Here is a 24,594-nt window from a genome sequence, read left to right as displayed (position 1 = left end):
CAACATTAGATTGGATAATCGAGGTTCTACTATATTTCTGTCACCAATGAAACCTAGTATATTAGTAGTGTGGCTATTATTCAATAAGTGTGATTTTTTATTTGATTTCTTTGCACGGATAATATGAATATATACAGTAAATAGTCATTTTAAACAGGTAAAGTATATAAATAGTTCTCTTTTTTTCACTCCTGGTGGTTTAACACTAGAACCGCAGCACTTTCGGTATACCTAGAACCGCGGACTGGGTCAAATTGACCCAAACTTTGAAAAAACAGTGTTTCATAGCGAAAACAGGATATTTTTTTCAGTTTCTGGGTTTCTCCATACTCTTATTCAATGTTGTTTAATTGCGTATTCATAATGGAAAATTATATTTGTTTATGAATATAACAGGGGCTTTAAAATTAGCTAAAAAAATGATGTAATTCAGTAAAATTAAGATTTAGTATACATTATTTACTCTATTCAGTCCATAATATGACAAAGATGTAAAATAAGCGTGTCCAATTGAGCATGAAAAAGTTTATAATATGATTCTGACAAATAAGTATTGATTTATTACTGATAAGTGGAATTTATGATCAGCAGTTTGGAACAATTTTTTTTTTCAATATTCTTGCACACTCATCGCATGTTGAAGTTGTACAACCCATGCAAAAATTAACAGTTTTGTTTCCACATTTTTATGTTACCTGACATATATCAGACTCATTTATTTTTATTTATAACTATTATTATTATTATTTTGATCGCTCACCAACAGTTACACGATCAAGAGTACGCGAACGTTTCCTTTTGCGCTAGGGCAACACATATGATGAACACAGTTCTTCAATAAGATTTTAGAGGAACTGCTTTCAAAAAATAGTTCTGGCCTTCTGTACCGCTCTATATAAAATACAGGAATATTTTTATAGTGAGATCCAGGATGTTATAGAAAAAGTCTATGATGCCACCTTCACCGAATATTTTCCGGGCATTTGATCGCTACAGCTACGATCGTTACATTTTGTTGAATTGTAGTGTGAAATAGTTTCTGTGTGTGTGTGAGGAAGCTTTTTGGAGCTAACTACTTCCAATATCGACTGCCAGATGAAACGTGCTGAGTAATGAAAAACGTATATCGTTCTTTCCTTGATAAATTGTCATTGTGGCATCATTGTTCTATACAACTGTAGTTTCACTATCTTTATTGCGTGAGATAATATTGCTCTTCGATTTCGTCTCATCGTCTCTACTAAGCTGGTATTTCTTGGCTTTTAGCATTTGAGCCAGCTTCAGTGTAGTAAAAAGAGTTGTCGGTTGAGGCATTTCTGCCCTTGTTCTCAAATGGCTTGATCAGTTGCATCACTATGTGCTCTGAAAGAGAGAGATTCGTTGGACGCTGATACTTCCCAAGGTTTCGAAATCTGTGCAAAACATATTCGGTGCAAACCAGAAGTTTACTCTTTTTCTGTGACATTGTTTGCCTACAGAAATTTCAACTACACGTTTTTTCTAGAGTCAAGCTTTTACTCTCCCAAAATCTTCATTGAGTCCCGTCAGAATTCCAGGTATTCAAGTTTACAAAGGGAAAAAAATATTTAACTCTACTTGCCATTACCCCATTGAAAAAAAGATAATCTGCTCTGACAATGCCTTGACCTTGAAAGACCTTTATCCTTCACTTATCTTACAAATAATTTAAAAAAGGGTAACCACTTCCAAGAAAATTCTACATCCCTTTTTTCCTATAGAATAGTACATTGGGTCAAAATGACCCAAACCGCGGTTCTAGGTATAAGTGCTTATAACTCTGGAACACGAAGTGTGAAGATGACAAAATTTTCGTGAATTAATATTCATATGATATCATGAAAAGTCACGAAATTTTTTCAACATCTGCGCCTAAGTTTTCAAGATAAATGAAAACGAAGTTCGATTTGGGTCAAATTGACCCACTCCGCGGTTCTAGTGTTAACTGTGTGTTTCGATTATCTGTTTTTGGATAATATGAATATATACAATAAATAGTCATTTTAAACAGGTAAAGTATATAAATAATTTTTTTCAGTCCTGGTGGTTTAACCATATTTTTTGATTATCTGTGTTCAACTTCCCCACCATTAGCCTGAATAATAGAGGTTCCATTGTAGTTAATTGCACACACATCAACTAACCTTTTTTTTTAATGATATTTTCCAATAAATCGTACGAAAAAGGCATTACATTTTTCATTGAATTTTGAAAATTAATTATATGTAGTAATTAAACAAAAATATATCAATAAAATTGCTTCAAATATTTTGCTAGCTTCAAATTCTGATGTTTGATATTACTAAATTAGTTGATTTCAAATTAGTTGTGTTATTGTTTAAAACATTATCCAACAAATATACTTTGGTCTATTGGTTTTTCATGAATTAGCTTTCCTGTATGAAAATCAAGATATTTATGTTCTTCCCAAAAAAAAATATATTTCATAAATATTTCTTCTAATTTTCTACAAGATTTAATAAGAGATTTAATAAATAAGACTGGGGTGCTGCCTGCATTTATGCTATTTTTTATGTTACATTATGTTCCCTTATCAATAACAACACCCAAGCAACATTTTATAAGTACAATCCGGACCACCAGTTCAGTCTGGCTCCATATATCAACCACCCTTATGGCATTTATTTATTAATATTTTAGACTAAAGCAACTCAGGATCATGTGTGCAAGAGAAACAATGAAACTGACGACCAGAAGCTCCTGTGTTGAAAGAGTACTTGCAAAGAATCATGGAGTAAAAATTTACATTTTATTATCAAACGAAACTTTTGCTCACAACCTTGAGCAACACTAAAATTATATTAAAAAGAAAGAAAAAAACAAAATTCATACCAGGATGAATTTCTCTGGGTTTCGGTAAGTTCGTTACACATGTATGAGGGCACATCAAGACATTGGCTGGGTGCAAACTACCTTCAAGAAATCTGCGTTTTGTTTCAGACAGGTGAATTCCGCCAAGAGGAGTCTTAATTTAAAAAAATATATATACATATGTATGTTAAATATGTTTCCAAGTGATCATTGATGCATTATGTAATTTCAAATCAAAAAGATTTAACATAATGTTCTAATGAAACGTGTTGCCATCTCCTCTAGAAGACAGAGGCTCACAGGGGCTCAATATTCATGAATATGCAATAATATGTTTCCTCCCACTATGCACATTGTTAAATCCTGTATCCTGCATATACCAAATGTCTGGTAACTCAAGCACAGTCCCCCCCCCCCCCAATATTTTTCTAATGTCAGTGCCTCTGCATGTTGCACAAAATTTCAGAGAAATTACAGTAAAACTTCAATTAACTATCACTCATTTAACTGTCAGTCAGGCCTGTCTTAAGAGCACCATAGACACCTGGACCAAGTGATTTTTCTGAGGTTCTACCAGACATATATTTTTTATAATAATGTGATCAGCACGTATTCCCAAGACATCGTTACGATCCATCCAGGGAATTTGTTAGTAAACATCCATGCCCAATCCGGGATTCGAACCCAGACCTGCACTGTCAGAACCTAGCTCCCTAACCACTGGACTTCCAGTCCAGATATTTACATGCATACTCCTCAAAAATTTCAATTATATCTAATTTTTATGAGGCCTGGGTCATGCCTGGATGGGCCCACGTGATAAGACGGCACTGATGTCAGTTTTTGTTACCTGTAATCGTCTAAAAAAATGTATGAGTATCAACAAACAAACAGACATCTTTAAAATTGTCCACAGACTTCTTTTACACCCTACTGTACAAAGCTGGAAGTCACTACTATATGATGGCAGAAGTAACTAATCGTCTGTGGCAGAGGAGTTGAGCTTGATTTGGAGTGCCACAAACCCATCACTACCCAGTTGCTATTGTGTTGCATACTGGTCTCAGTCATGACAGAATAACCTGTGTGTTTGAATGAATGTTTGTTTCACAGTGCCCTGATTAACTTTGGTAGGCCTAAGTTTATATGCAGGCCTAAAAAAGTAAGGCCCAATCTCTTTGATTTTGTTGTTTCGTAAAATTGTTTTAAAATGGCTGAAAAGCAGAAATGTGTAGGTTTTAACCAGAAACTTGGAATCATCAAATGTTTGAACAAAGGTGTAACTGCCACTAGTATTGCTTAGATTTACAGTGTTGGAAGAACAACAGTCAATAATATCAAACGCGATGCTGAAAAGATTGAACATGTGCCAAAAATGAAAAGCACCAATGGAGATGTTAAGATTCGTAAAACAATGAAACCGGGAAAATTTGACCAGCTGGATGCTGGTCTGTATGCAATGTACCAATGGTTAATTCAAGCCAGGAGTCAAGGGATCCTACTTTCAGGTCCCATAATAATGGCCAGGCAGTTGAAATGAATAAGAAACTAGAAGGAGGTCCAAATTTTAAAGCAAGCATAGGATGGCTTAATAAGTTTAAGTTTTGTCACTGCATTTAACAACAAGACACTACTGGAGAAAAACTTAGTGCAAATAGCACAGTCATTGCTGATTTCAAAAAAGAAACAACTAAATTTAAAATATCTAAACTGAACCTCATTAGGGAGCACGTGTACAATTGTGATGAAACTGGGCTCAGTTGGAAAGCTTTGCCACAAAAGACATTGGTATCACTTTTTGAAAAAACAGCCCCAGGTTTTAAGGTCCAAAAAGATTGGATCACTGCTATGGTCTGTGCAAATGCCGCCGGCAATCATAGTTACCCCCTGGTTGTAATTCACTGCTATATTTTTTTCAGCATGCCCCAGGTCTTTGATCACCTGCTTATATGTCTTTGTTGAGACTGAGCGGCGGGTCATGTTCTGGTAGGAGAAGAAAAGGTATCCGTGAATCAAGTATGATTCATATTTAAGCCGCCTAGCAGTCGAATGGTTAGGGAGCTAGCCTCTCACTGTGCAGGGCAGGTCTGGGTTCGAATCCCAGTTCGGGCATGGATGTTTACTAACAGTAACAAATTCTTTTGACGGATCATGCTGATCCCTTGGGAATACGTGATAATCACATTTATTAATTTTTTTTTTTTTCATTTCTAAAAACATGTTCTATCCAAAGGTTCATTTACTTTCATTGTCTATTAGTAGGAAAAGCTTGCAAAGAAGCTCATTAGCACTGAGAATTTAACGTATGGAATTCCGCACATGTAATAAATGTAAAAAAATACATACAGTTGATCCTGCTTATAATGTTTTTACCATTTAGAAGATTTTTCCACTTGGTACAACTTATTTTCGTGATCCTAACAATAAGTAATTCTCATTAAGATTTCCTATTTATGTTTTTAATGAATTTTTTTTGAAAAACATTATAAGCAGGATCCACTTAAATTAACAGTTGGAGGCACACATTTATATATTTACTAATAAATCAATCTATAGATTCCCTTCTGATTGATTTTAAATTTCGTTAAAAAAAATCTTAGCACTTTCAATATCTTCTCATCAAATTTAAAGCAAATTAGATTCTCTCTCTCTCCAGACACTTATCTTCTGATTCCCTATTCATACTTTGGCTTTTCTGGTAAAATGATTTTATTTTCCTTTCCTAATGGTTCACCATTCTGATCTGTCGCTATTTAACTGCCACATATTTTCATACGTGAATACGGAAGCTATGTCAGATTTGCGTTGGAGAAACTTACCAGTGTGCTTATGTGTGTCCAGCATTTGGCGTGTTTTGTGTTCAGTAGGTGGTGCCATCTATCTAGTGCCGCAACTAGATACTTTCTCAAATGGGGCAAGCACACATTTTGGCACACCCATGTAATGTAGAAGAAGCAGTTATAAAGGGTGAATTTGGTGCCCCCTCTAGTCCAGAGCACAGGACACTAGTCCACCCTCCCAGTTGCAGCCCTGCATCTATCCTCCAAACTGGTAATGCGTGCATTTGAAGTTTAATGTATGCATATTTGTGTTGTAGGTCTGTGTGATCGCCGTGGCAACCAGAAGTTTTTTTCAAAGGAATAGCCAACTAAAATTTTGAAAACCTAATAGAAAATCACATTTTTAGCTGATTACCATTGCGCAATCGCGGGTTCCAAACTTTGACTTTCACCAAAAGCAAAATTTGGGGGTAGGTTATAAGGGGCCTCTTCCCTCCCCACCCCTTCCCCCAAAGATCAAAAATTAAATATTCTCTATAAAGAGAATTAAAATATTGGAATAAAATAATTTTTTATATATTTTCTGTTAATTTAAAATTCTTTTCCAGTGTTAATAACCCAAACTTTCTGTGAAGAATTAGATTCTTGTGCCCCTCCAAAAGCCGATTATGTATACATACCCGTGATTTTTGCGATGCGAAATGGTGACTACCACATAGCAACTAGATGACAAAACTGTGGATATTCAAGGTCGAGTTTTTACAGATTCGGTTTTTTTCCAACAATCTCGGGAAAGTTTTACTATTTGAATGAGTGTTCCGATCCGTAATGATTTTTAAAAAAATGTGCATTTGCAATATTGTAGGAACAAGGCAAATTTACACTATATAGACGCTATCTTTGGATGCCAGCATATAGCCGCAAAAGTAACGTAGTTTCCGGTATATGACTGCAAAGGAGAAAATCTGCAGGGGAATAAAAACTCCAAAATTCGACAAGTACACGGCCCCTCATTCAAGGAAGCAACTATAGATATCCCTCATCTTATTCATCAAGAACCCGAGTATATCAATACAGTATAGTGTACGATGTAGTAAAACCACTTTTTCAAGGTTGTGTGATCATGATACATGGTAAAAAGAAGAAAGGGGAAAAAATTTGGGGCGGTTTTTCTCTCTACCGTTTTCTTCTTAGAACTAGGAAAGAACATGGATGCGTTACCAAAATTTTTATGCGCCCTTTTCCGAAATTCTGGGTATTTGATGTGTTATAGTACGTCAATGGCATCTGTGGTTAGATGATAATAAATACTTGACCTTTTCACTTTTCATTGATAAACTCGATCAGGGTATCGATGAGATTGTTAGCAAATTCCCAGATAAAGTGAAGTAAATCGGAGTTGTCAGGAATCAAAGCAATAGGAAGTTGCCCCAGACTAACTTAAACAGGATTGCAAGATGGGCGAATGAAGGGAGTATGATGTTTAGCGTTGACAAGTGTATGGTAGCTTATTTTGGTTCGAACAACCCACATTTCACTTATGAGTTGAATGGTGTCACTATCCTGGATGCAACTATGGTCACCGATTTGGGAATTGTCATTAGCGAGTGGCTCAGGTTTCCTGAACATTGTGCAGCAGTGGTCAAAAAAATGAACAGAATGTTTGAGGTTTTATTTTCAAAAAGATCTCTTCGAAGTTCTCTTAAAGTCATTCTTCCACTTTTCCAAGGCTTAGTTCCTCCCAGACTGGAGTATGATGTAAGGTTTTGGGCAACATACCCACAGAGGGACATAGACTTGGTTGAGAGGGTGCAGGGAAGTGTGTGTCCTTGTTGGCACATGGGGCTTGAGTTATGAAACGAGACTTCATTTTTTGAATATGTTTACATCGGAAGAATGCAGGTGTCTGGGAGATATGATTGAAATGTTTAAAATTTTGAATGGGATGACAGGATGGACCATGAATTATTAATACATTGTTAATCAACTGCTTTGACAAAGGGACACCAGTATAGATTCGTAAGGGACAACCTCAGATTGTGGTGGCGCTGGGAGCTTTTCTCTAATAGGGTTGTGAATAAATGGAATAAATTACCCCCGGGGGTAATAAATTCTAACACAACTGGCACATTTAAAAATAAATATGATAAACATATTGCATTTTTAATTGGGTTGCTGTATTTTAGAAATATGTGCCATCCATATTTGTTATGGATATTTTTTTCTCAGCCACCTCGTTGGACATTTTACCTGTTGTGGCTTTGTATTTGTATAAATATGGGAAAAGCGAGAATTTATATAGAATCAATAAAAAAAATTAACTAATTTTCAGGGCTCCCACTCAAAAAATTTAGAAAAGGAAAAAATAGGACGGGGAGGGTACCCTCCAAGACAACATAACCATAGAATAATTTAAAAAATCCCAAAAAACATTTTTTTTCCCCCCCAAAGCACCATTTCAGTATCCTGTAAGATTGACTCGAGCCAAAACAAACTGACAGAAACCATTCTAAACAGGGTACTAGCAACAACAGATAATTCTTTTCTGTCTCTCCTCACAATATCAATTTCTTTCACAGTTTATCCTGTCAACTCTCTTTGACAATGCACAACAAATTATGAAGACATAAGTTTTTCAAAAATGGTGCTCTTTCAAGATCACTTCCAAAATATGTTAAGTGCAAAATGTGTAAATTACAAGGTCCAATCTAAATAAGCCAAGGTGAACTGGATGATTTTACTGCATCATCCATCCTTTTTTTTTAAAGGGATTTGTTCACATTTTACTGTTCATTGGCCATTGTAATCGTTTTTGACAAATGAAGCATTTTCATTTCTAGCTCTTTGCTGAGCATTGTAAATATTGTTCATGCCTCTGCATGTCATAAAAATACAGAAGACAATTGAATGCTGCATACCTAAAATAGGCCTATGTATCCAGCTGCTTTGTAATGCAAACTGTTGTTTCACCTATACACAAAATGTGGACCAAATTTTGAACGATGAATGTTGGTTACTGTCGAAGACCATGAAGTAGTAAATTCAAAATTACTTTTTCAATCCAGACAGAAATTTTTAATGACTACTCTACTTGTTGAACTCTCAAGCTTAAGCAAATGAAAAATTAATAAAATAAATGGGGCCACATAACCCCCTCCCAAATAACCTTAAAAGAATTCAATTTCTGCTTTGGCAGAATGATTAATTGCAATCTACAACATTTGTCATATTTGGCAATATATCTGTGATTCCCTCCTTAATTAAAATCAGTTACACAAATATTGTTGATAGGATTTGGTAGGAAAAGTAGGACAAAACCAAGAAACTAGGACCAAAAAAGGGCATTTTACTGAAAAGTAAGAAAAGTAGGACAAGTGGGAGCCTTACATTTTTATTATTTAAGTATGTGCATACGTAGATACTTATTAACATGGTAAATTCTCCAACCATCTTTTGTAAATTTTTATGTTAAAATGTTTATGTTAAAACTGAAGAGCAAGTTTCTGATTGTCAGCCATTAGTGACTAATGCCATTTGACAAAAAATTCATCATTAGTCACATGCGACCAAGATGATTTTCGCATGTTTAACATAATGCAGTTTTATTACAACAGAAAGGTGCTATTTTTATTATCATAAAACAACAAGTTTTAGTCACAATAAATATGTTTCAGGCTAAGGCGCTGTAGCACATACATGTTCACCCCATGGCTAAATGTGGCCCTCTGATGTGACCCGTGACCTCGAATTTCACCCATTTTGATAAAAATAAACTAAATCATTGTTCACACTAATTGATTGATTAGTATCCTTTGGCTTTTTTTAGAGTGCTTGTGGTTAATTAGTGGAGCTCTTCCACTGTATATATAACTTTGACTATGGGTTCGAACAGGCCTACAGTTAAAATTGCACCGTCATCTAGCAGAGAGAGTGTTTTGTAAAAAAATTCTATTGGTTTTTGTTCCAGAAATTTTCACAATGCAATATAAAACAAAAAACATTCAAAGTCACAAAACATTTCATTTGAATGCAGCCTGCAATGGTTTATCAAACAAAGCAAGTGGCCCACGACAGGTTCCCAAATTACTGAAACAGCCAGCATCCTCCAAAAAGTTGAGTGCCCCTGCTGTAGACATTCAGTAGAAATTTTTATTTTAAATTAATTAAAAATTTCATTTTTTGACAACTGCAGAAAAGACAAAATGACCACATCAATATATGTCTCAGTGAAGATGGCTACCACAACTATGAAACATCATAAATGCCATTTTTATCTCTTTTGACCCCCCCTTAGTTCTCGATTTATTTACTATGAAAGCCTATATTATATTTACCTTGGGAAGACAATTTGGCGACACTAGTGCAAGACAATATATTCCAACTTGATGAATACTATCTACAGCTTGAAGCACTCTGCTCATCCATTGAAAGCTCTATAAAACACAACATTGGAAACATGTTAAAAAAAATTTTTATGAGAGAATAAGTTAGAATTTAATTTTTCCACTGAATATTTTATGGAATACGACCTAAAAACTAGCAAACTCATTCAACAAGAGATATGCAAGCTGTCTCTAAACTATTATTCTAGTATATTCACTAAAAAACTCACACAATCACTACTATAATCACAAGAGGTGATGAAAATTCTACTCAGATACTAATCTCTGATTATACATTCATATCATTAGCTTCCATACCCCAGAGCCATTTCAGTAGGCGGAGCACTTGACAATTAAAGTTAACTGCAAGGTCAAGATTCCATAACACCGGCTGAAATTTTTACATCATGCTTCATGCACAAGTTCATACTTAGGTGCAAAAACTTTCTGGAAAGAACACTGCACACTTGAATCCTGAATTAACTATGCAATGATTTTTTTTACAAATTTTCTACCATTGGATAGTTAACATGAAATATGTGCAGAGAAAATAAAAATAATTTTTTGACAATTTTAATATTCAAAAAATTTTAACTAAAAATTTAAAAAAAAACCAAAAATTATGACAGAAAAAGTAATAATTACAATAATAAATATAACAGTGAAAAAATGTATGATTGCAAAAAAATAAATTATTACACTTTTAAACTTTGAAGTGAAACAAAAATTGTTAGTTTTTGTTTACATGAGCATAAGTATCTCTCATGTAATGGTTACTGCCAGCTACTAGAGGAAAATAAAATGCTTAATATCGAAAAGAAAAATATATTGATTGGTGTTTCTCGTCATTTTTGAGTAACTCAGAGAAGTTCATTTCAAATATGTCATTGGTTATCATCAGGCACTGTTGCATTTTCCAATGATATAATGATTCAAATGAAGAAAAAAAAGTGAAACTTTCAATATTTACTAACTGTAATTCTAAGTATCACATCTTTTCTACATTTATTGCAGTCAACAAATAAAGAGTTGATACAAAACTTATAAAACAATAGGGGAAAATCCGAATAATAAATTTGTTAAAACTATTTTTTTATGATTATTTATCATAATTTTTCATACGAATAACATTTGCACATTGTGGATGGTATGTCGCCAAACAAATAGCAGCTCTATTCCCTATGTTTTCAAGAATGCATTTATGTATTTTTTTTTCATTCAAAAATAATATATATATATATATTTATTTATATTTAAGCAATATAGATATTGTATTAAAAATTGGTTGGTAAAATTACCAATGATGCTTGGAATATCTGGTAGCATGGTAAATATCAAAACATTCTCTCTTATGAATTAAAAAGCCAAATTTATGGATATATCGCATGTAGTACATTTTTTATGATGATAAAACGTCACACACATGCTATCACTATACCTGAACAATTTTTTTTCAATTTTCATCAGCGGTCTCAACACATTATTTGATACATCTAATAACACATCAGCAAAAATCTTTTTACCCTATTTTTTAGATGGATGAATCAATATATTTTCAATTCATTGTATGAAACTGAATAAAACATGCATATGTGGTGGTTGCTCGGCAAGAGTGTGTGAGAGTAGGTGTTGGCATTCCAATATAATAAATCTGCCAACACATCGTTTTCATGAGCTAGCCTTTTCTTTACCTCTCTTTCGAGAGAGAAGGCTTTCGTTTCTTGCAGAGTCAAGATGTCATTATCTGTGTCCATGTATTCTTGTTTCGTATATGTGTAGCGTACTGTGTGTTTCTTCAAATTAATAAATTTTATATTTATCATTATCTGGCACTTTCATATCAGATACTTCTGGACAATTGGATACAACCTTCTGCAGTTCCGCCTTGTACGTTTACAACGGATCATGAATATCTCTCTGCAACTTGGATTTAATTTCAGTTTCATGGTGAGTGAATAATTTCTCTCTTTAGTAAGACTATTGGCAACTTCATTCTTACGTTATGGCAAATACCCTAACAACTGCCAATCAGAATGAACTTTCCCTTCAGGAGTTTGAATTGAAACAAGTCTCACATGTTTCATTTCGTGCGCCTCCATTTTAGGAAGCGACATTGCTTTATGGTTCCTTCAAGTGGAATCCCAGTTTATCATGGCAGGCATTAACATGGATAAGACGAAGTTTCATTCTGTGATTTCCGTGCTCGACACAAAAATCTTGTCTTACATGAGTGATTTAGTACGTCATCCTCCCACACAAGATTTATATGAGACTCTAAAGAAACACATTCTTTCCCGATTTGCTCAATCTGAAATTGCTCGCTTGAAATCTCTTTTTCATGAGTGCAAACTAGGCGACAAAAAAATCATCCCAACTACTTTGGGAAATGCAAAACTTGTCAAATAGCATAATCAGTGATGATGTTTTGAGCACGTTGTGGCAGCAAAGATTACCTGTCAGTGTCAACAAATTTTGTCGATTTGCTGGGATCCTCTTGATTCTTTAGCTCAGATAGTTGATCGTAGATTAAAAGCTTCAGGTTTCAATGCTGTCGTTTATCAGGTGTCTCAACCTCCTCTGCCTTCTTCAGAGTTGCACGAACTTTGAAGAACATTTCTTCAAACCTGATTTTGGGGCTATGCCGGCGGACGTGGTCTACAGAGCATCTCTGACGTTATATAGAGACGTCTTCAAAGATTCCGGTAAACACATCTCAGAATCTGATTATGTCACAAACTTGCGTATATCTATGTCAAAGCTTCGTCCTTCGCCTTTGTCGAATCATTCCTCAAAAAACATTTTTGTGCACAAGGACTTGGCCAAATCCACACGCGTTTTTATGAGGGTTGGCCCTGTAAGGCGTTCACTACAGCAGCCTTACCAAGGACCTTATGAAGTTTTGAATTGGGAGTGATAAATTTGAACAGTACATTATCTGTGTCCATGTATTCTCGTTTGGTATATGTGTAATGCACTGTGTGTTTCTTCAAATTAATAAACTTTATATTTAGTTATTATCTGGAATCAAAACAATCATTGTGGAGTCAGATTTGAGCTATCTGTAGAAAAATCACTATTTTAATTTAAGTGCCAGTACTCAAACTTCCTACACTAGTGATACATCGACACATAAAGCCCTTACATTACAATAAAATCATCCAAAAATAGAGTGATTATTGCTCATATAACAATGGTTTGCACAAACAATGAGCAATTTAATGCATATCTGTTTTCATCAAGTGAAAATAAAAAAAACAGCAATTAACATTTACTGCTATTGAGAGATTAAAAACACCTTTTCAAGACTCCTGTTTTCAAAAATTAGCAAATGAAATATGCCTTTCCATGTCTCATCCACAACATGTTGAGATAACAGAAGATTCATGTGAGTAACACTTTCAAATTGGGCATCATAATAGACGAAGTACGAAAGCCAGGATAACCAAGCGGAGATCGAGATGTTGTTCGGAAAGAAGATTCACATTCCTCTGTGGGGAATCGAACCACCGAGCTTTCACTATGAAAAGCGGAGAGTGACATCGTTTCTCTCTATATGTCGTCATCTGGGGACTAACGTCGTAAAGGCTATTAGCTGAGCTTGGAGGCTGTCCGTACGCAGTCCCGTTCAGCATTCATACATATGCTCTAAGGATTGAAAATGTCTGTCCTCTGTAGTTCAATGGTTAGAACACTTGCCCGGACAGTGAGAGATTGGTGGTTCGATTCCCCACAGAGGAATGTGAATTTTCTTTCCAAACAACATCTCGATCTCCGCTTGGTTATCCAGGCTTTCGTACTCCGTATCAAAAGCGGAGAGTGACATCGTTTCTCTCTATCATAATAGACTCCCATTGTCTAGGTCCAGGGTTTGATCCCCATATCTGGCACAATGGTGGTCTACTGAAATTGATTTTCTATGGTTTTTGAATTCCAAGGTGCAAATGCAAGCTGATTTCCCCATTAAAAAGTCTTGTTACAGAGATCAACAGACTCAACAATCATACAAATATTTTATCATTACACTCAACTCATGATTTGAAGTATAGATGGCAGCATTAACTTCCCACACAACACTAAATACTCACGCAGACTGTTAGATCCCATACACAATTCTGGCACTTACTCATGAAATGCGGTAAAATGGTAAACAGTATTTATAGACAAGAATTGAGAATTGTTTTTGCACTTATGAAAGACTGATACAAAGATTATACTCATAGGTACCACACATACCTATGCAAGACTTCTAATCAGACTGATATTTAGTATTTTTTCTTCATTGATTTGTAAACATTTCTTTTTTTTGACAAAGAAGTACCAGTGCAAACTAAGAATAAATAAAGTGTATTTTTTTATTGATATGTGAGAGTACTTTTTCTTAAAAACCAGTAGGTTCAAGCATGTTTTAGTGTTTTAAAATAGGAATATTTGATGTGGGACAAAGTTGCCCCAACTTATGGGCAAACTTTTGGCCCAAAAAAAAAAGAAAATAATTTTCATAAAAATACAAATACAAATACAACGCCACAACAGGCAAAATGCCCAATACATTATAGCCAGTGGATTTGTTACATCAGTCTTTTAGAGAAAAGTTTGAACTATCTAAAATTTACCTTAAATCTCATTATTTATTATTTGTTGTTTTCTACCATAAGATTAAACAAAAAAGTTTTATAAAAGTGGGTCAAATTAACCTGTATTTATGGTGGTAAACTGCCTACAATGGCATTAGACCAAGGTTGTGATCAGTTCAAAAGAACAGGGTTCATACAAAATTTCCTAAATAAAAATTAAGGAGTTTTTAAAGACTTTTTAAGGAGTTTCAGGCAGTTTTTAAGGAGTCATGGCAAACTTCATAACTTTTACAGCAAAAAAGGGGAGGGGCACATATGCAAATTAATTTTTAATTTGCCAAACAAATTTTCCCTCTTCCTTTCAAGTTTCGGTCAAAAATATAACTCATAACAGCATCACATATAAATTGTAAAAATTCTAAAAGTGATATTCATTCCCCCTCCCCCACTTATTCAAAACAAAAACCACAGCTGACAAAGATTTTTCTTACAAAATTATATTTGCAGCAACTCTTTATTCACCTCTCACTCAAAGTGGATCAACACATACAAATTCTTTAAAATTAAGTTTTTCAATTTTCCTTCTTGTTTTTCAGTTATACTCAGAAAGAAATTGTTGCAAAATGAGAGCAAATTTCAGAACATTCAACACGATGTTTGGCGATTTACCACTCGTTATTTGGCGAAATTTACAAATTAACTCTCATAATTCGGCAGACTAGCACTTATTCATGAAATGAATTTTTTTCCCACAAAACATCGAGATTTGATGCAATGACGATTGACCATACTTATTTCTGCTGCTAGCAGTGGCAACTTTTTTATTTTTTTTAAAATGGAAACCGCAGTCGGTTGTTGAGAAACACTGGACTAGAGTAAACCATCTTCAGCTGTAAGGTTAAGGATATGATCAGGGTTTCATGGTGAAAAGCCCGATGCGGGACTGATAATTTGAATAAGGAGCTACAGTTACTACAATCCGATTTTTGAGGACAAAATCGAGAGCAGGAACTTGCCAGGAAAATCCAATACACATTTAAATTCAATTTCAATCCTCCAAATTTTGTAGAGGACTGAAAATACTCTTTCAAATTGAGTAACTTTTTTTTCATAAGATAAAATACCGCTTAAAAAAATAAAAAATTTTAATAATAATAAATTTTTTTTAAATACCTCCCCTTAAAATTTTGGAGAGGAGTGAAATTACTCTTCAAAATTATTTTCTCCAATAATTTTAAGTGCGACTATGGAAGATGGGAGGAAGGGGTGGTACTGAAGTACGAAGGATTAAAACACGCTCCCTGGGAAAGAATCATTTCTCTTGGCATGCAAAAACGAAACTTTTTTGTGCCCTTTTCCAAAAATCTGGGAATTTAGTGCACTGAGCACGTCATTGTACATATTATAGAGGAGAAATATAAGTATTTCTCTTTCTCCTCTAAGGCCGGGATTACACTATTAAAATTTTTTAAAAGAGCTTTTTTAAAATTTGAAAAATTCAACCAATAAGATTATCGATTGCATTTGCACAAATGTAATTTATGAGCTTTATTGGTTGGATTTTTCAAATTTTATAAAAGGAATTTTATCAAACTTTTATAGTGTAATCCTGGTCTAAGGTTCATACAAGGCAGGTATAAAAGTATTTCGTGGAGTTTCCAAGTATGCAAAAAAAAAAAAAATTAAAACGCGCTATTTGACGCAGAAAAATATGAAAACACACTATAGGAGCAAGATATTAATTTTGGCGCAGAGTTCCCACCACTGATAATAACATCATTTTCTGGCAGAATCACAACTAACTTCTTTATTACAATTTCATTGCCAATTTTTCGACAGTACAACAATCTTTTCCCGTTTTTCTCAGCATATCAGAAGCGGGTGTGGCCACTGTAGTCTGACCAATCAGGTGCTGTTATCTCTTAGCTGCGCTGGTCGTCGGCAGAGCTGTTCCCACCCACTACAGGGTAGTCTTGAAACCCCTATAATGAAATCCCCCCCCCCCTTGACACGCATTGTTTTCTTTTTCCTTCTTTTTTTCAGGGACTTTCTTTCAGCATCGAATACTACTCATCATCAACCATTCCTTAGCAGAAATTCCTTCCAACCTTAGCAGAAAATATTCCAGGGTGGGGGGAAAAGTCGACTTTTTTTTAGAAACAGCTGGAAGGATTTTAAGGAGTTTTTAAGTGGCCTTAAAAAGGAAATGAAAATTAATGACTTTTTAAGGAGTTTTTAAGCATCGTGCAAACCCTGAAGAAGTAACAGCTATATACAGTGAATTTCTGATGAGTTAAATTTTAATGAGTTGAAAATCAGATCTAGTCAAAATTTCCACACAGCCCAGAGAGAAAGAGAACTTTGCTTTTTTAGTTTTAAAATTTTTTTCTCAGCTCAAAGGTCTCTGGTTTGAGATGAACACAAAAAAAACTCTCTCCAATAAGGAGAGTAGATATGATGTTTGCAAATTTTTTGTTGCAGGTATTGTCATATGAAACACACTTTATTTTTGCTAACGATTCATTTGATTTCTTTCTCCTCCCTTCTGTATTTTCATCCTAGAATATGTCATGCTATTTATCAAAAAATTTGTGTTTATTAGTATGAATCCATTGATGATCCCTGAATGGATTTCCCCCTTCCCTATGTAATGGCATATCATTATTGAACAGAATTAAAAGAGAGAGAGAGAGAAATCTAAACCTTAAGAGTAAGAGTTCGTAGTTGTGTGAAAATATAGCATCTCTTTTCCAATATTCTATCCCCCAAAGCAGAATATTCCAAAATCTGTGATGTACATCACATAACAATCCAGAAGAATTTTAAGAAAGGTGTAGAAAACACTATTATGGGAGTTTCCCCCCCCCCCCCCAGAACATTTTCAGTCAGCCGCGGGCTCATTGTAGAACAATGCAAAGCATTCTGCTTTGGGGATTCTTTCAATGATTTAATACCTTTCCAGAAATTTAAACTGCTTTGCTGCAATAATTTCAATAATATTGGATGAAATACAGTAACATTTCAATAAAAGGATTGATGTTTCATCAATTTCTTTATCTCCTGTAGTTTTAACATTTTTACTGAAACTGAATTATTAAATGATGCTGGATTTAAAAAAATATATATATTTCCCTCTTGGAAATCAGAAAATTTTGATTATTCAAACTCAATAAGTTTTTACTGCCCCTGCATTTTTAACTAATCAAATTTTGACTACTTACAGCATCAAAAAAATGATGTGACCTCCTTGTAAAATTTGTATGTGGATTTTCTATGAAGTTGAGTTTATTTGTTTAAAATTTATGCATATACACAGTTGCTAATGACAAATTTAATCAAAATTCTAAACATAAATACAAAAATATGCAGAAGTGTGTGGAATCATCTAACAAAAATATTAATTATTTCAAATACATAACAAAGTGAAATGAAACAAAAATCAAATTACTCAATTCGTTTAAATGTGTTTGTTTTGTCTATTGCGTTATTTGTTCATTCATTTAAAAAAAACATACTTCTTCTTCTGCACAATCTGGCCGTTGCTCAGCAATGACACATATTCTTTCATCTCTCAAAACTTTTACTGAAAACACTGCTATCCTGAAAATAAAACTTATTAATACATTTTTTATTTCTAAAATGCATGTGAAAAAATTAATATGCGTAAGTTTTTACAGTGAAATACGAAGTCTTTGTTTTATTTTACAAACAAAAAATGATTATGATATTAGTGAAGCATTCACCTGTGGAGCAATAGTAACATTTGTCTGAGACTGATACAATAAAGCAGAAACCAAGACAAATAAAAAAGAAAACCATGAATTCCTAAAAGGCTTCAACACATTATGAATCTAGCCATGAGGGATCCCCACTCGTTGATCTTATGTGATATACAGGCAAACCTTGTTAGCGGTTCACTCAGATAACATGCCAATCAGTTTACCAGGCCATTTTTTGGTAAATCTCAATACCATGTATGGTGTGCCAATGTTATCAAACTCCTGATAATGTGTCTTCCAACTCCTCTTAAGAGGTCACTTTTGTGAAAGCCATCTTAAATATTTCATAAAAATTGGAAATTCTTCGTATGATAAGTTCAATGGTAACTTATTGGTGGTTTTTTGACAGAACATAACTCTAATATGGGAAAAGCTTGTGTGCCTTTACAGCTTGTGTGCCTTCACAGTCAGCCCAGTTGGGGATGAGAAAGCTTGACCAACAGTCTCAGCTGTTGGTTTAGAAAGATGTGACAAAGATTTCTAATTGTTATCTAACCTTGATGAAAGAAGTTTGCTTCTTCAATTCATTATTTTCAAATAAAAATCAATAGTTTTTCTTTCACCAAGAATAAAAAAATGAAATTTTAAAACTCTGTAAAGAATATATTTTTTTAATTTTAATTCTGGTTTAAAAAAACTAAACTATCATACACACACACACAGGACTGTGATAATTTTCTTTACATAAAAATTGAGAATTTTCTGAACGTGTGATACTTTTTAAGTTATTAACCCAATCAATTCATATGACGTGGTGTTCACATCCTTTCATGTTAGCTATCTGAGAAGGCACATGAAGATATACAACTTTATATATGGTGTGTAACGTTCATGTCAATAGAATTAAAGGCCCAGTTACAAAAGGATGTGAATGTCACATCATATGAGTTGATTGGGTAAAATCTGAGTGCAGTGTCGGTACCCCATGTGTGTGTTGTTCAATATGACATCCCATCCTTTTTTGGTTCTTCCTGTAAAATTGGGAATTTCTTATGTACGAGATTTTCATTATAAGGTGACAATATGGGGGAAGCTTTAAGGTAAGCTATTTAACAATGCATCCATTTTTTATTTTATCATATCATAGGTATATTGAGAATACATTGGATCAAATCTAGACCAGGACCTACAGTTTATTGCTGAATGTGATAGGTGGAGTTTGACATTTTGCCTCTTTTACACATCTCGCCGAGAGATTGATGTACTAACCCTTCGACGGGGACTCCATGTGAAAGTAATCATTACCTGTGGTCATGTTATTGCCATTTCTGTTGTACTCCTGTGCCAGAAAAGATTCTGACATTTGAAATTGAGATTTATACAAATCTTCTATACAGCAATTACAATGCAAAAACCCCACAATTGTGCCAACTTTGGCATTGTGTGCATTGTGTGATGCTTCGTTTTTTATCAAGTTGGTGTGCTACTTTTTGAGAATTTGCATAATGTTTCCGCTCTTGACATTTTTTTATATTTCAGGAGAAAAAAGCTTCATATTATTTAATTAGATTCTTCGTCATAATCTGCATATATAAAAAAAGTTTGGAGCAAATAGCTTTAAAATAAAGAATAATACACTTGAGGTTTTTGTGTGTGATATATACATATAAAAAAAAAAGTCAACAGATCAATAAACCTCAATAATTGAACCATTTTATTTGAAGATTCAGGTTGATTGATAAGGGAAAATTTAAAGCATGATATTAGTTTGTACAAGGTTGTTGATAAAATCCTAGTTATTCAATGGCACAGTTTTCTACCAGCTGATCATTAAGTTTCAAATTACCTAGTCTATGAAAGCTTCCTTTCCTCCAAAAAAAATCCCTGCCAAGGAAGAGCCATTGGTTGCACTTATTTTATCATATCAAAACTCCAACAATGCTTCAACAATTAATATGTTTAAAAAGAAATACACTAAACATATTGGGATAAATTGAGAAGCTATCCATACTTAGATGAGACAACTATAATGCTTTTATGGGCAGTATATTTATAATAATTAATGGTTTTTTATTGCTCTTATTGCGTTGCTGTATTTTTGATATACTTTAGATATGTATTCAACATATATATTTTTCATGGGAATCTTTTTCCAGCTACCTCGTTGGGTATTTTGTCTGTTGTGGCCTTTTTATTTGTATAAACAGTCCTTCTAATTCTTGAGAGAACAGGAAGGTGGTGAATGCAAAGGAAGCTATCCAAATGCATAGCAGCAAATTAGAATTCACACATTTTGTATTGTGTGTGAAATGCCTAGGTCTCATCAACATTGTCTTGCTCATCTGCCAAATGCTTTAAATGATATTTAAAATCTCATTACTTTAAAACCCATTCAGTCTTTGCCAGAATATTTTATAATACAAAGGTACTACTTAGACCTACAACAGAAAATAGAGATGGTGCTACACAAACTACTGCGAATATCCCTCAAAAATAGATAGCACACCAATCTCTAGGTGAGACACATGAATGAAAAATTCTCAGCTATTAACTGGTCCTAGACCAATTACAATTAGCAAATGCGTTCTCAAAATGACCATGGTATGACAAAAGGCTATTGTATACATCAATATTCAAGTGTTGAAAAGACTAAATTGAGCAAAACAGAAATTTATAATGTTGCCTTGATATATGAAGATCTTAAATTAATGCTAAACTGCAGTGCAGTGAAACCTCAACCCTCGTTAAGTCATCAATTACATCACCGAGAATGTATGACAGCTTAAGGAGAGTGAGAACTTATGCAAAGTGCAGTGAGTTTCAATGTCCAATGTTGTGAAAATTGCATAATTTTAAGTAAGTAATAGAAAATGAAATAAAATATGAATTAAAATTACAATATTAACTATTTATAGATTATGAAAGAAAAAATAAGATTTTTATCTTTTTTAAGCTTTTACTACTTTACTTATGGTAAAATACACTGGTACATGCTCTCTCTTTTTCATCAGTCATTCATGATACAAATACAAAGTAAACTCGAACACAAGGCCGAATTTTGACTTGAGGGAGTCCTGGGCAGGGCAAAGTGGACACTAGAAAATCTCAACCTAGGAAAAAATATGTCTAGTTTTAAAACAAAGATATTTTGTTTAAATTTGAAGCCCTAAATTAGTGAGGGCCCCCATGCAGAAATTTCGTCCAGCTTGAACAGTCCTCTAACATTTTAAAAACTTTAGTTTTTTTAGTTGGCAAATGAATTGCCTCAGTGTAACATTCATAACTTGATCTGCTACATTTTGGTACATAAGGCTTTTATGATAACAGCATATGGCAATGCTATAATAATCAAGCTCTTTCTTTAAAGGGAGACATAGAAATCAGCTATTCTTCTCTCTCAAACTTCCCATAATGACAAGTTAACCGAAATTAGTGGTGAGCAAATGAGTATTTAATAACATTGTTATCTATGAAAGCTGGATGGGGCTGAAGAAAAATGACAACATAACTAGGGTAATGACTTAGGCCGGGATTACACTATAAAAGTTTGATTAAATCCCTTTTATAAAACTTGAAAAATCCAGCCAATAAAGCTCATAGGTTACATTCGAGCAAATGCAACCTATAATCTTACTGGTTCAATTTTTCAGTTGTGCCAGAAGCATGAGTGTGTGTACCTAACAGTCTGAGTGCATATCTAGTGCTGCGTCTAATTTTTCAGTGCTGCCATCTATTGTTATCGAAGTATAATAAACAATTGTTATATCACTACTGAATTCCTGGCTGCATTTTAGCTTTTTGCTAGTCTGAAAGTTTTTAGCATAGTTTGCTCAGCCATTTTGAAACTTAATCTGTAAGTTCTGGTCAAATAAGCCCTGGCAGTGGCTGCGGTCCCTTAGTCACTGGAAGAGACAATAGATGAAGGGTCATCACATCATGAGTGTATAGTAAGAAAGCCCAAAAATAGGAGGGACAGTAAGAAAAATGTGACTTTCTGCATCCATCATTTGTGAGAAGTATCTCAAGGTGATGTTTGCAATGACAAGTGATAATAATCTGTACTTTCAATTAAATTCTTGAAGGAAGAGAGGAAAATCTGGATTTTTTGGAGAATTTTGTGGTGATGTCACACAAGTTTCATCATTTTTAACTCGCTATAATAACTAAAATATATTTTATTTTATATCACACACATTATCATTAATTCTTTGACAATCACTTGTTATAGTGAGATTCTTGTAATACGCCACACTCATTATGCTGGGCTTTTATTGTATATCAGTCATAAAGTAATACCAACTGGGGACCCAGAGATAATTCATAAGAATCATCTTTATTTATGAAATAGAAGTCCTTGAAACACAGTTGGACAGTGATTCACTATAATGGCACACACACACAAACTCGTTAAAGTGCCAAAAATCTTTAAAATGGATGGTAGCATTGAATCAGCATCAGATTGCATATCATATGAGCAAGATAATGTAGTTCATAAGACAATGCCATTCAAACAATAAAATTTATATCAATAGAATCAAGCAGAATTATGTACCAAAATATGGGGACATACCGTATATACTCGTGTATAAGCCGACCCCCCCACTTCAGGACCACCAAAATCGGAATAAATTGAAAACCCGTGTATAAGCCGACCCCAAAAAATCCATACTTCATGAAAAATTAATAGTTTATGGAAATTTACAATAAAAAACGATTAAAACCTTTTAATCCGTTTCTTCTGAGTCTCCAAGCTCATCGTAATCAGATCCTCATCGGGGGTCCGGCATCTTCGTTTTTATCTTCATCTGGGCTGTCATCGCCATTGTCATTTTCAAAGAGGATATCATCTGCAGTTCCGTCCATCGCATTGCTGATGCAACACGTTTTGAACGATCTGATGATAATTTCAGTGGAAACAGAATTCCACGCCTCATGTGTCCATTGGCACACTAGGCCAATGTCAGGTTTCTTCAAGGCAACCACTTTTTTTTGTAGTTTCTTTATCATCGGAACCCATCCATTCGATCCACAAATTCCTCAAATAATCTTAGAAAGACTTGTCGATGCGCACATAAGGCTTTCCAGTCGACATTAGCCCACCTGGTATCAAAGCCAATGATGTTTTTGATTTCTTTGCCTCGGATTTGACATAGATTCCGTGGGGTTTGAACATATCCCATACCAATAATGCCGGTTTCTCGAACACTGGTATAAAAATGACTACTGATTGTGGGGTCAAAATTTTCTCATCATAAACTGACCCGAGTATAAGCCGACCCCCCCACTTGAGGAACGAATTTTTCCACAAAAAAACTCGGCTTATACACGAGTATATACGGTACTTAAAAAACTGAGTGACACATTTTACAGTTTTTTTGTCAAGGGGGAAAAAAAAGGCTTACCTTCCTCTATAAATAAATTTCATAGGTTCAACAGCTAAAACTGTTGCAATAATATCATCTGTGTTATGTTTTCTACCACTAACTTGCATTAAACCATCACGTGTACCACAGACAAATACAAGTCCACCCTAAAAAAAAGACAAGAGCGTTCAAACAAATCAAAAAGAGAAAATAACTAGGAAAAAAAGAACCCTAACTACAACTGAAGCAAACACTTACTGGACCAATAAATCCCAGCAAGCCTGTTCTTATCCATGACTGTTCATTAATTGGTTCTCCATCTGAATATAAAGGCTGCATCTACAAATTTAATAATCATCACAAAATTTAATAACATATCATTGCACAGATAATATGACAATATAAAATGATAACAATGGACATGGGAAGCTCAAGATTATGAGAATAAATATTTATTTACTTTGAAAATTGTATTTGTTAAGCCTTGTAGTCCCCAATAAGAAGAAGCTGTAGCATAGGAGCTCACACAGATTTCTCCAACTTCATCTGTTTTGCATAAGTATGGAGGACCATTTACAGCAATGATAGCAGCCAAAGCTGATATTGAAAGAAAAAAATTGGGGTTAACAGAACACACATCAGTGCAATAACAAAAGGATTATTTTAAAATGTTTACACAAGGAATTTTATACACCCCCCCCTCTGTGTTTTGCTTCCTTTATTTTAAGCAAGCATTTATTTCAGTACCATAGTTTTTTACTTATTTGCTGAAAGCGCTGCAGTTGGAAAAAATTATTCTACGTATAAGCACCTTTCCAGGATAAAATTCAACTTTCGGGTACTCATCATTTTCTTGTATTCTAAAAACAAATATTGATTGGAAAATTATTGCTAATGTTCAGAACTAATTTTGAACAGTTGAAATG

General features: G+C 34.2%; 1 protein-coding gene across 4 annotated transcripts in view; it reads right to left on the bottom strand.

The window, feature by feature from the left end:
* The window catches only part of DIP2 (disco-interacting protein 2), a 234,904-nt gene that overhangs the window by 34,735 nt on the left and 175,575 nt on the right, over positions 1 to 24,594 (bottom strand). For all 4 annotated transcript variants that reach the window (XM_089232966.1, XM_089232964.1, XM_089232962.1 and 1 more), the window contains exons 21-26: positions 24,129 to 24,265; positions 23,927 to 24,007; positions 23,708 to 23,835; positions 18,102 to 18,186; positions 9,965 to 10,063; positions 2,872 to 3,004 (exon numbers count right to left, since the gene is read on the bottom strand). In XM_089232966.1, the coding sequence (XP_089089092.1) occupies positions 2,872 to 3,004; positions 9,965 to 10,063; positions 18,102 to 18,186; positions 23,708 to 23,835; positions 23,927 to 24,007; positions 24,129 to 24,265 (663 nt within the window). The remainder of the gene's footprint in view (positions 1 to 2,871; positions 3,005 to 9,964; positions 10,064 to 18,101; positions 18,187 to 23,707; positions 23,836 to 23,926; positions 24,008 to 24,128; positions 24,266 to 24,594) is intronic.

The sequence above is a fragment of the Pholcus phalangioides genome, unplaced genomic scaffold (genome assembly GCF_987345545.1).
Source record: "Pholcus phalangioides strain wild (caught in Gottingen) unplaced genomic scaffold, Ppha-v1.0 ptg000007l_1, whole genome shotgun sequence".
In the NCBI taxonomy this organism is placed as follows: Eukaryota; Metazoa; Arthropoda; class Arachnida; order Araneae; family Pholcidae; genus Pholcus; species Pholcus phalangioides.
Note: the sequence above shows the minus strand (reverse complement) of the source record. Positions and strands in the feature narration are given on the sequence as shown.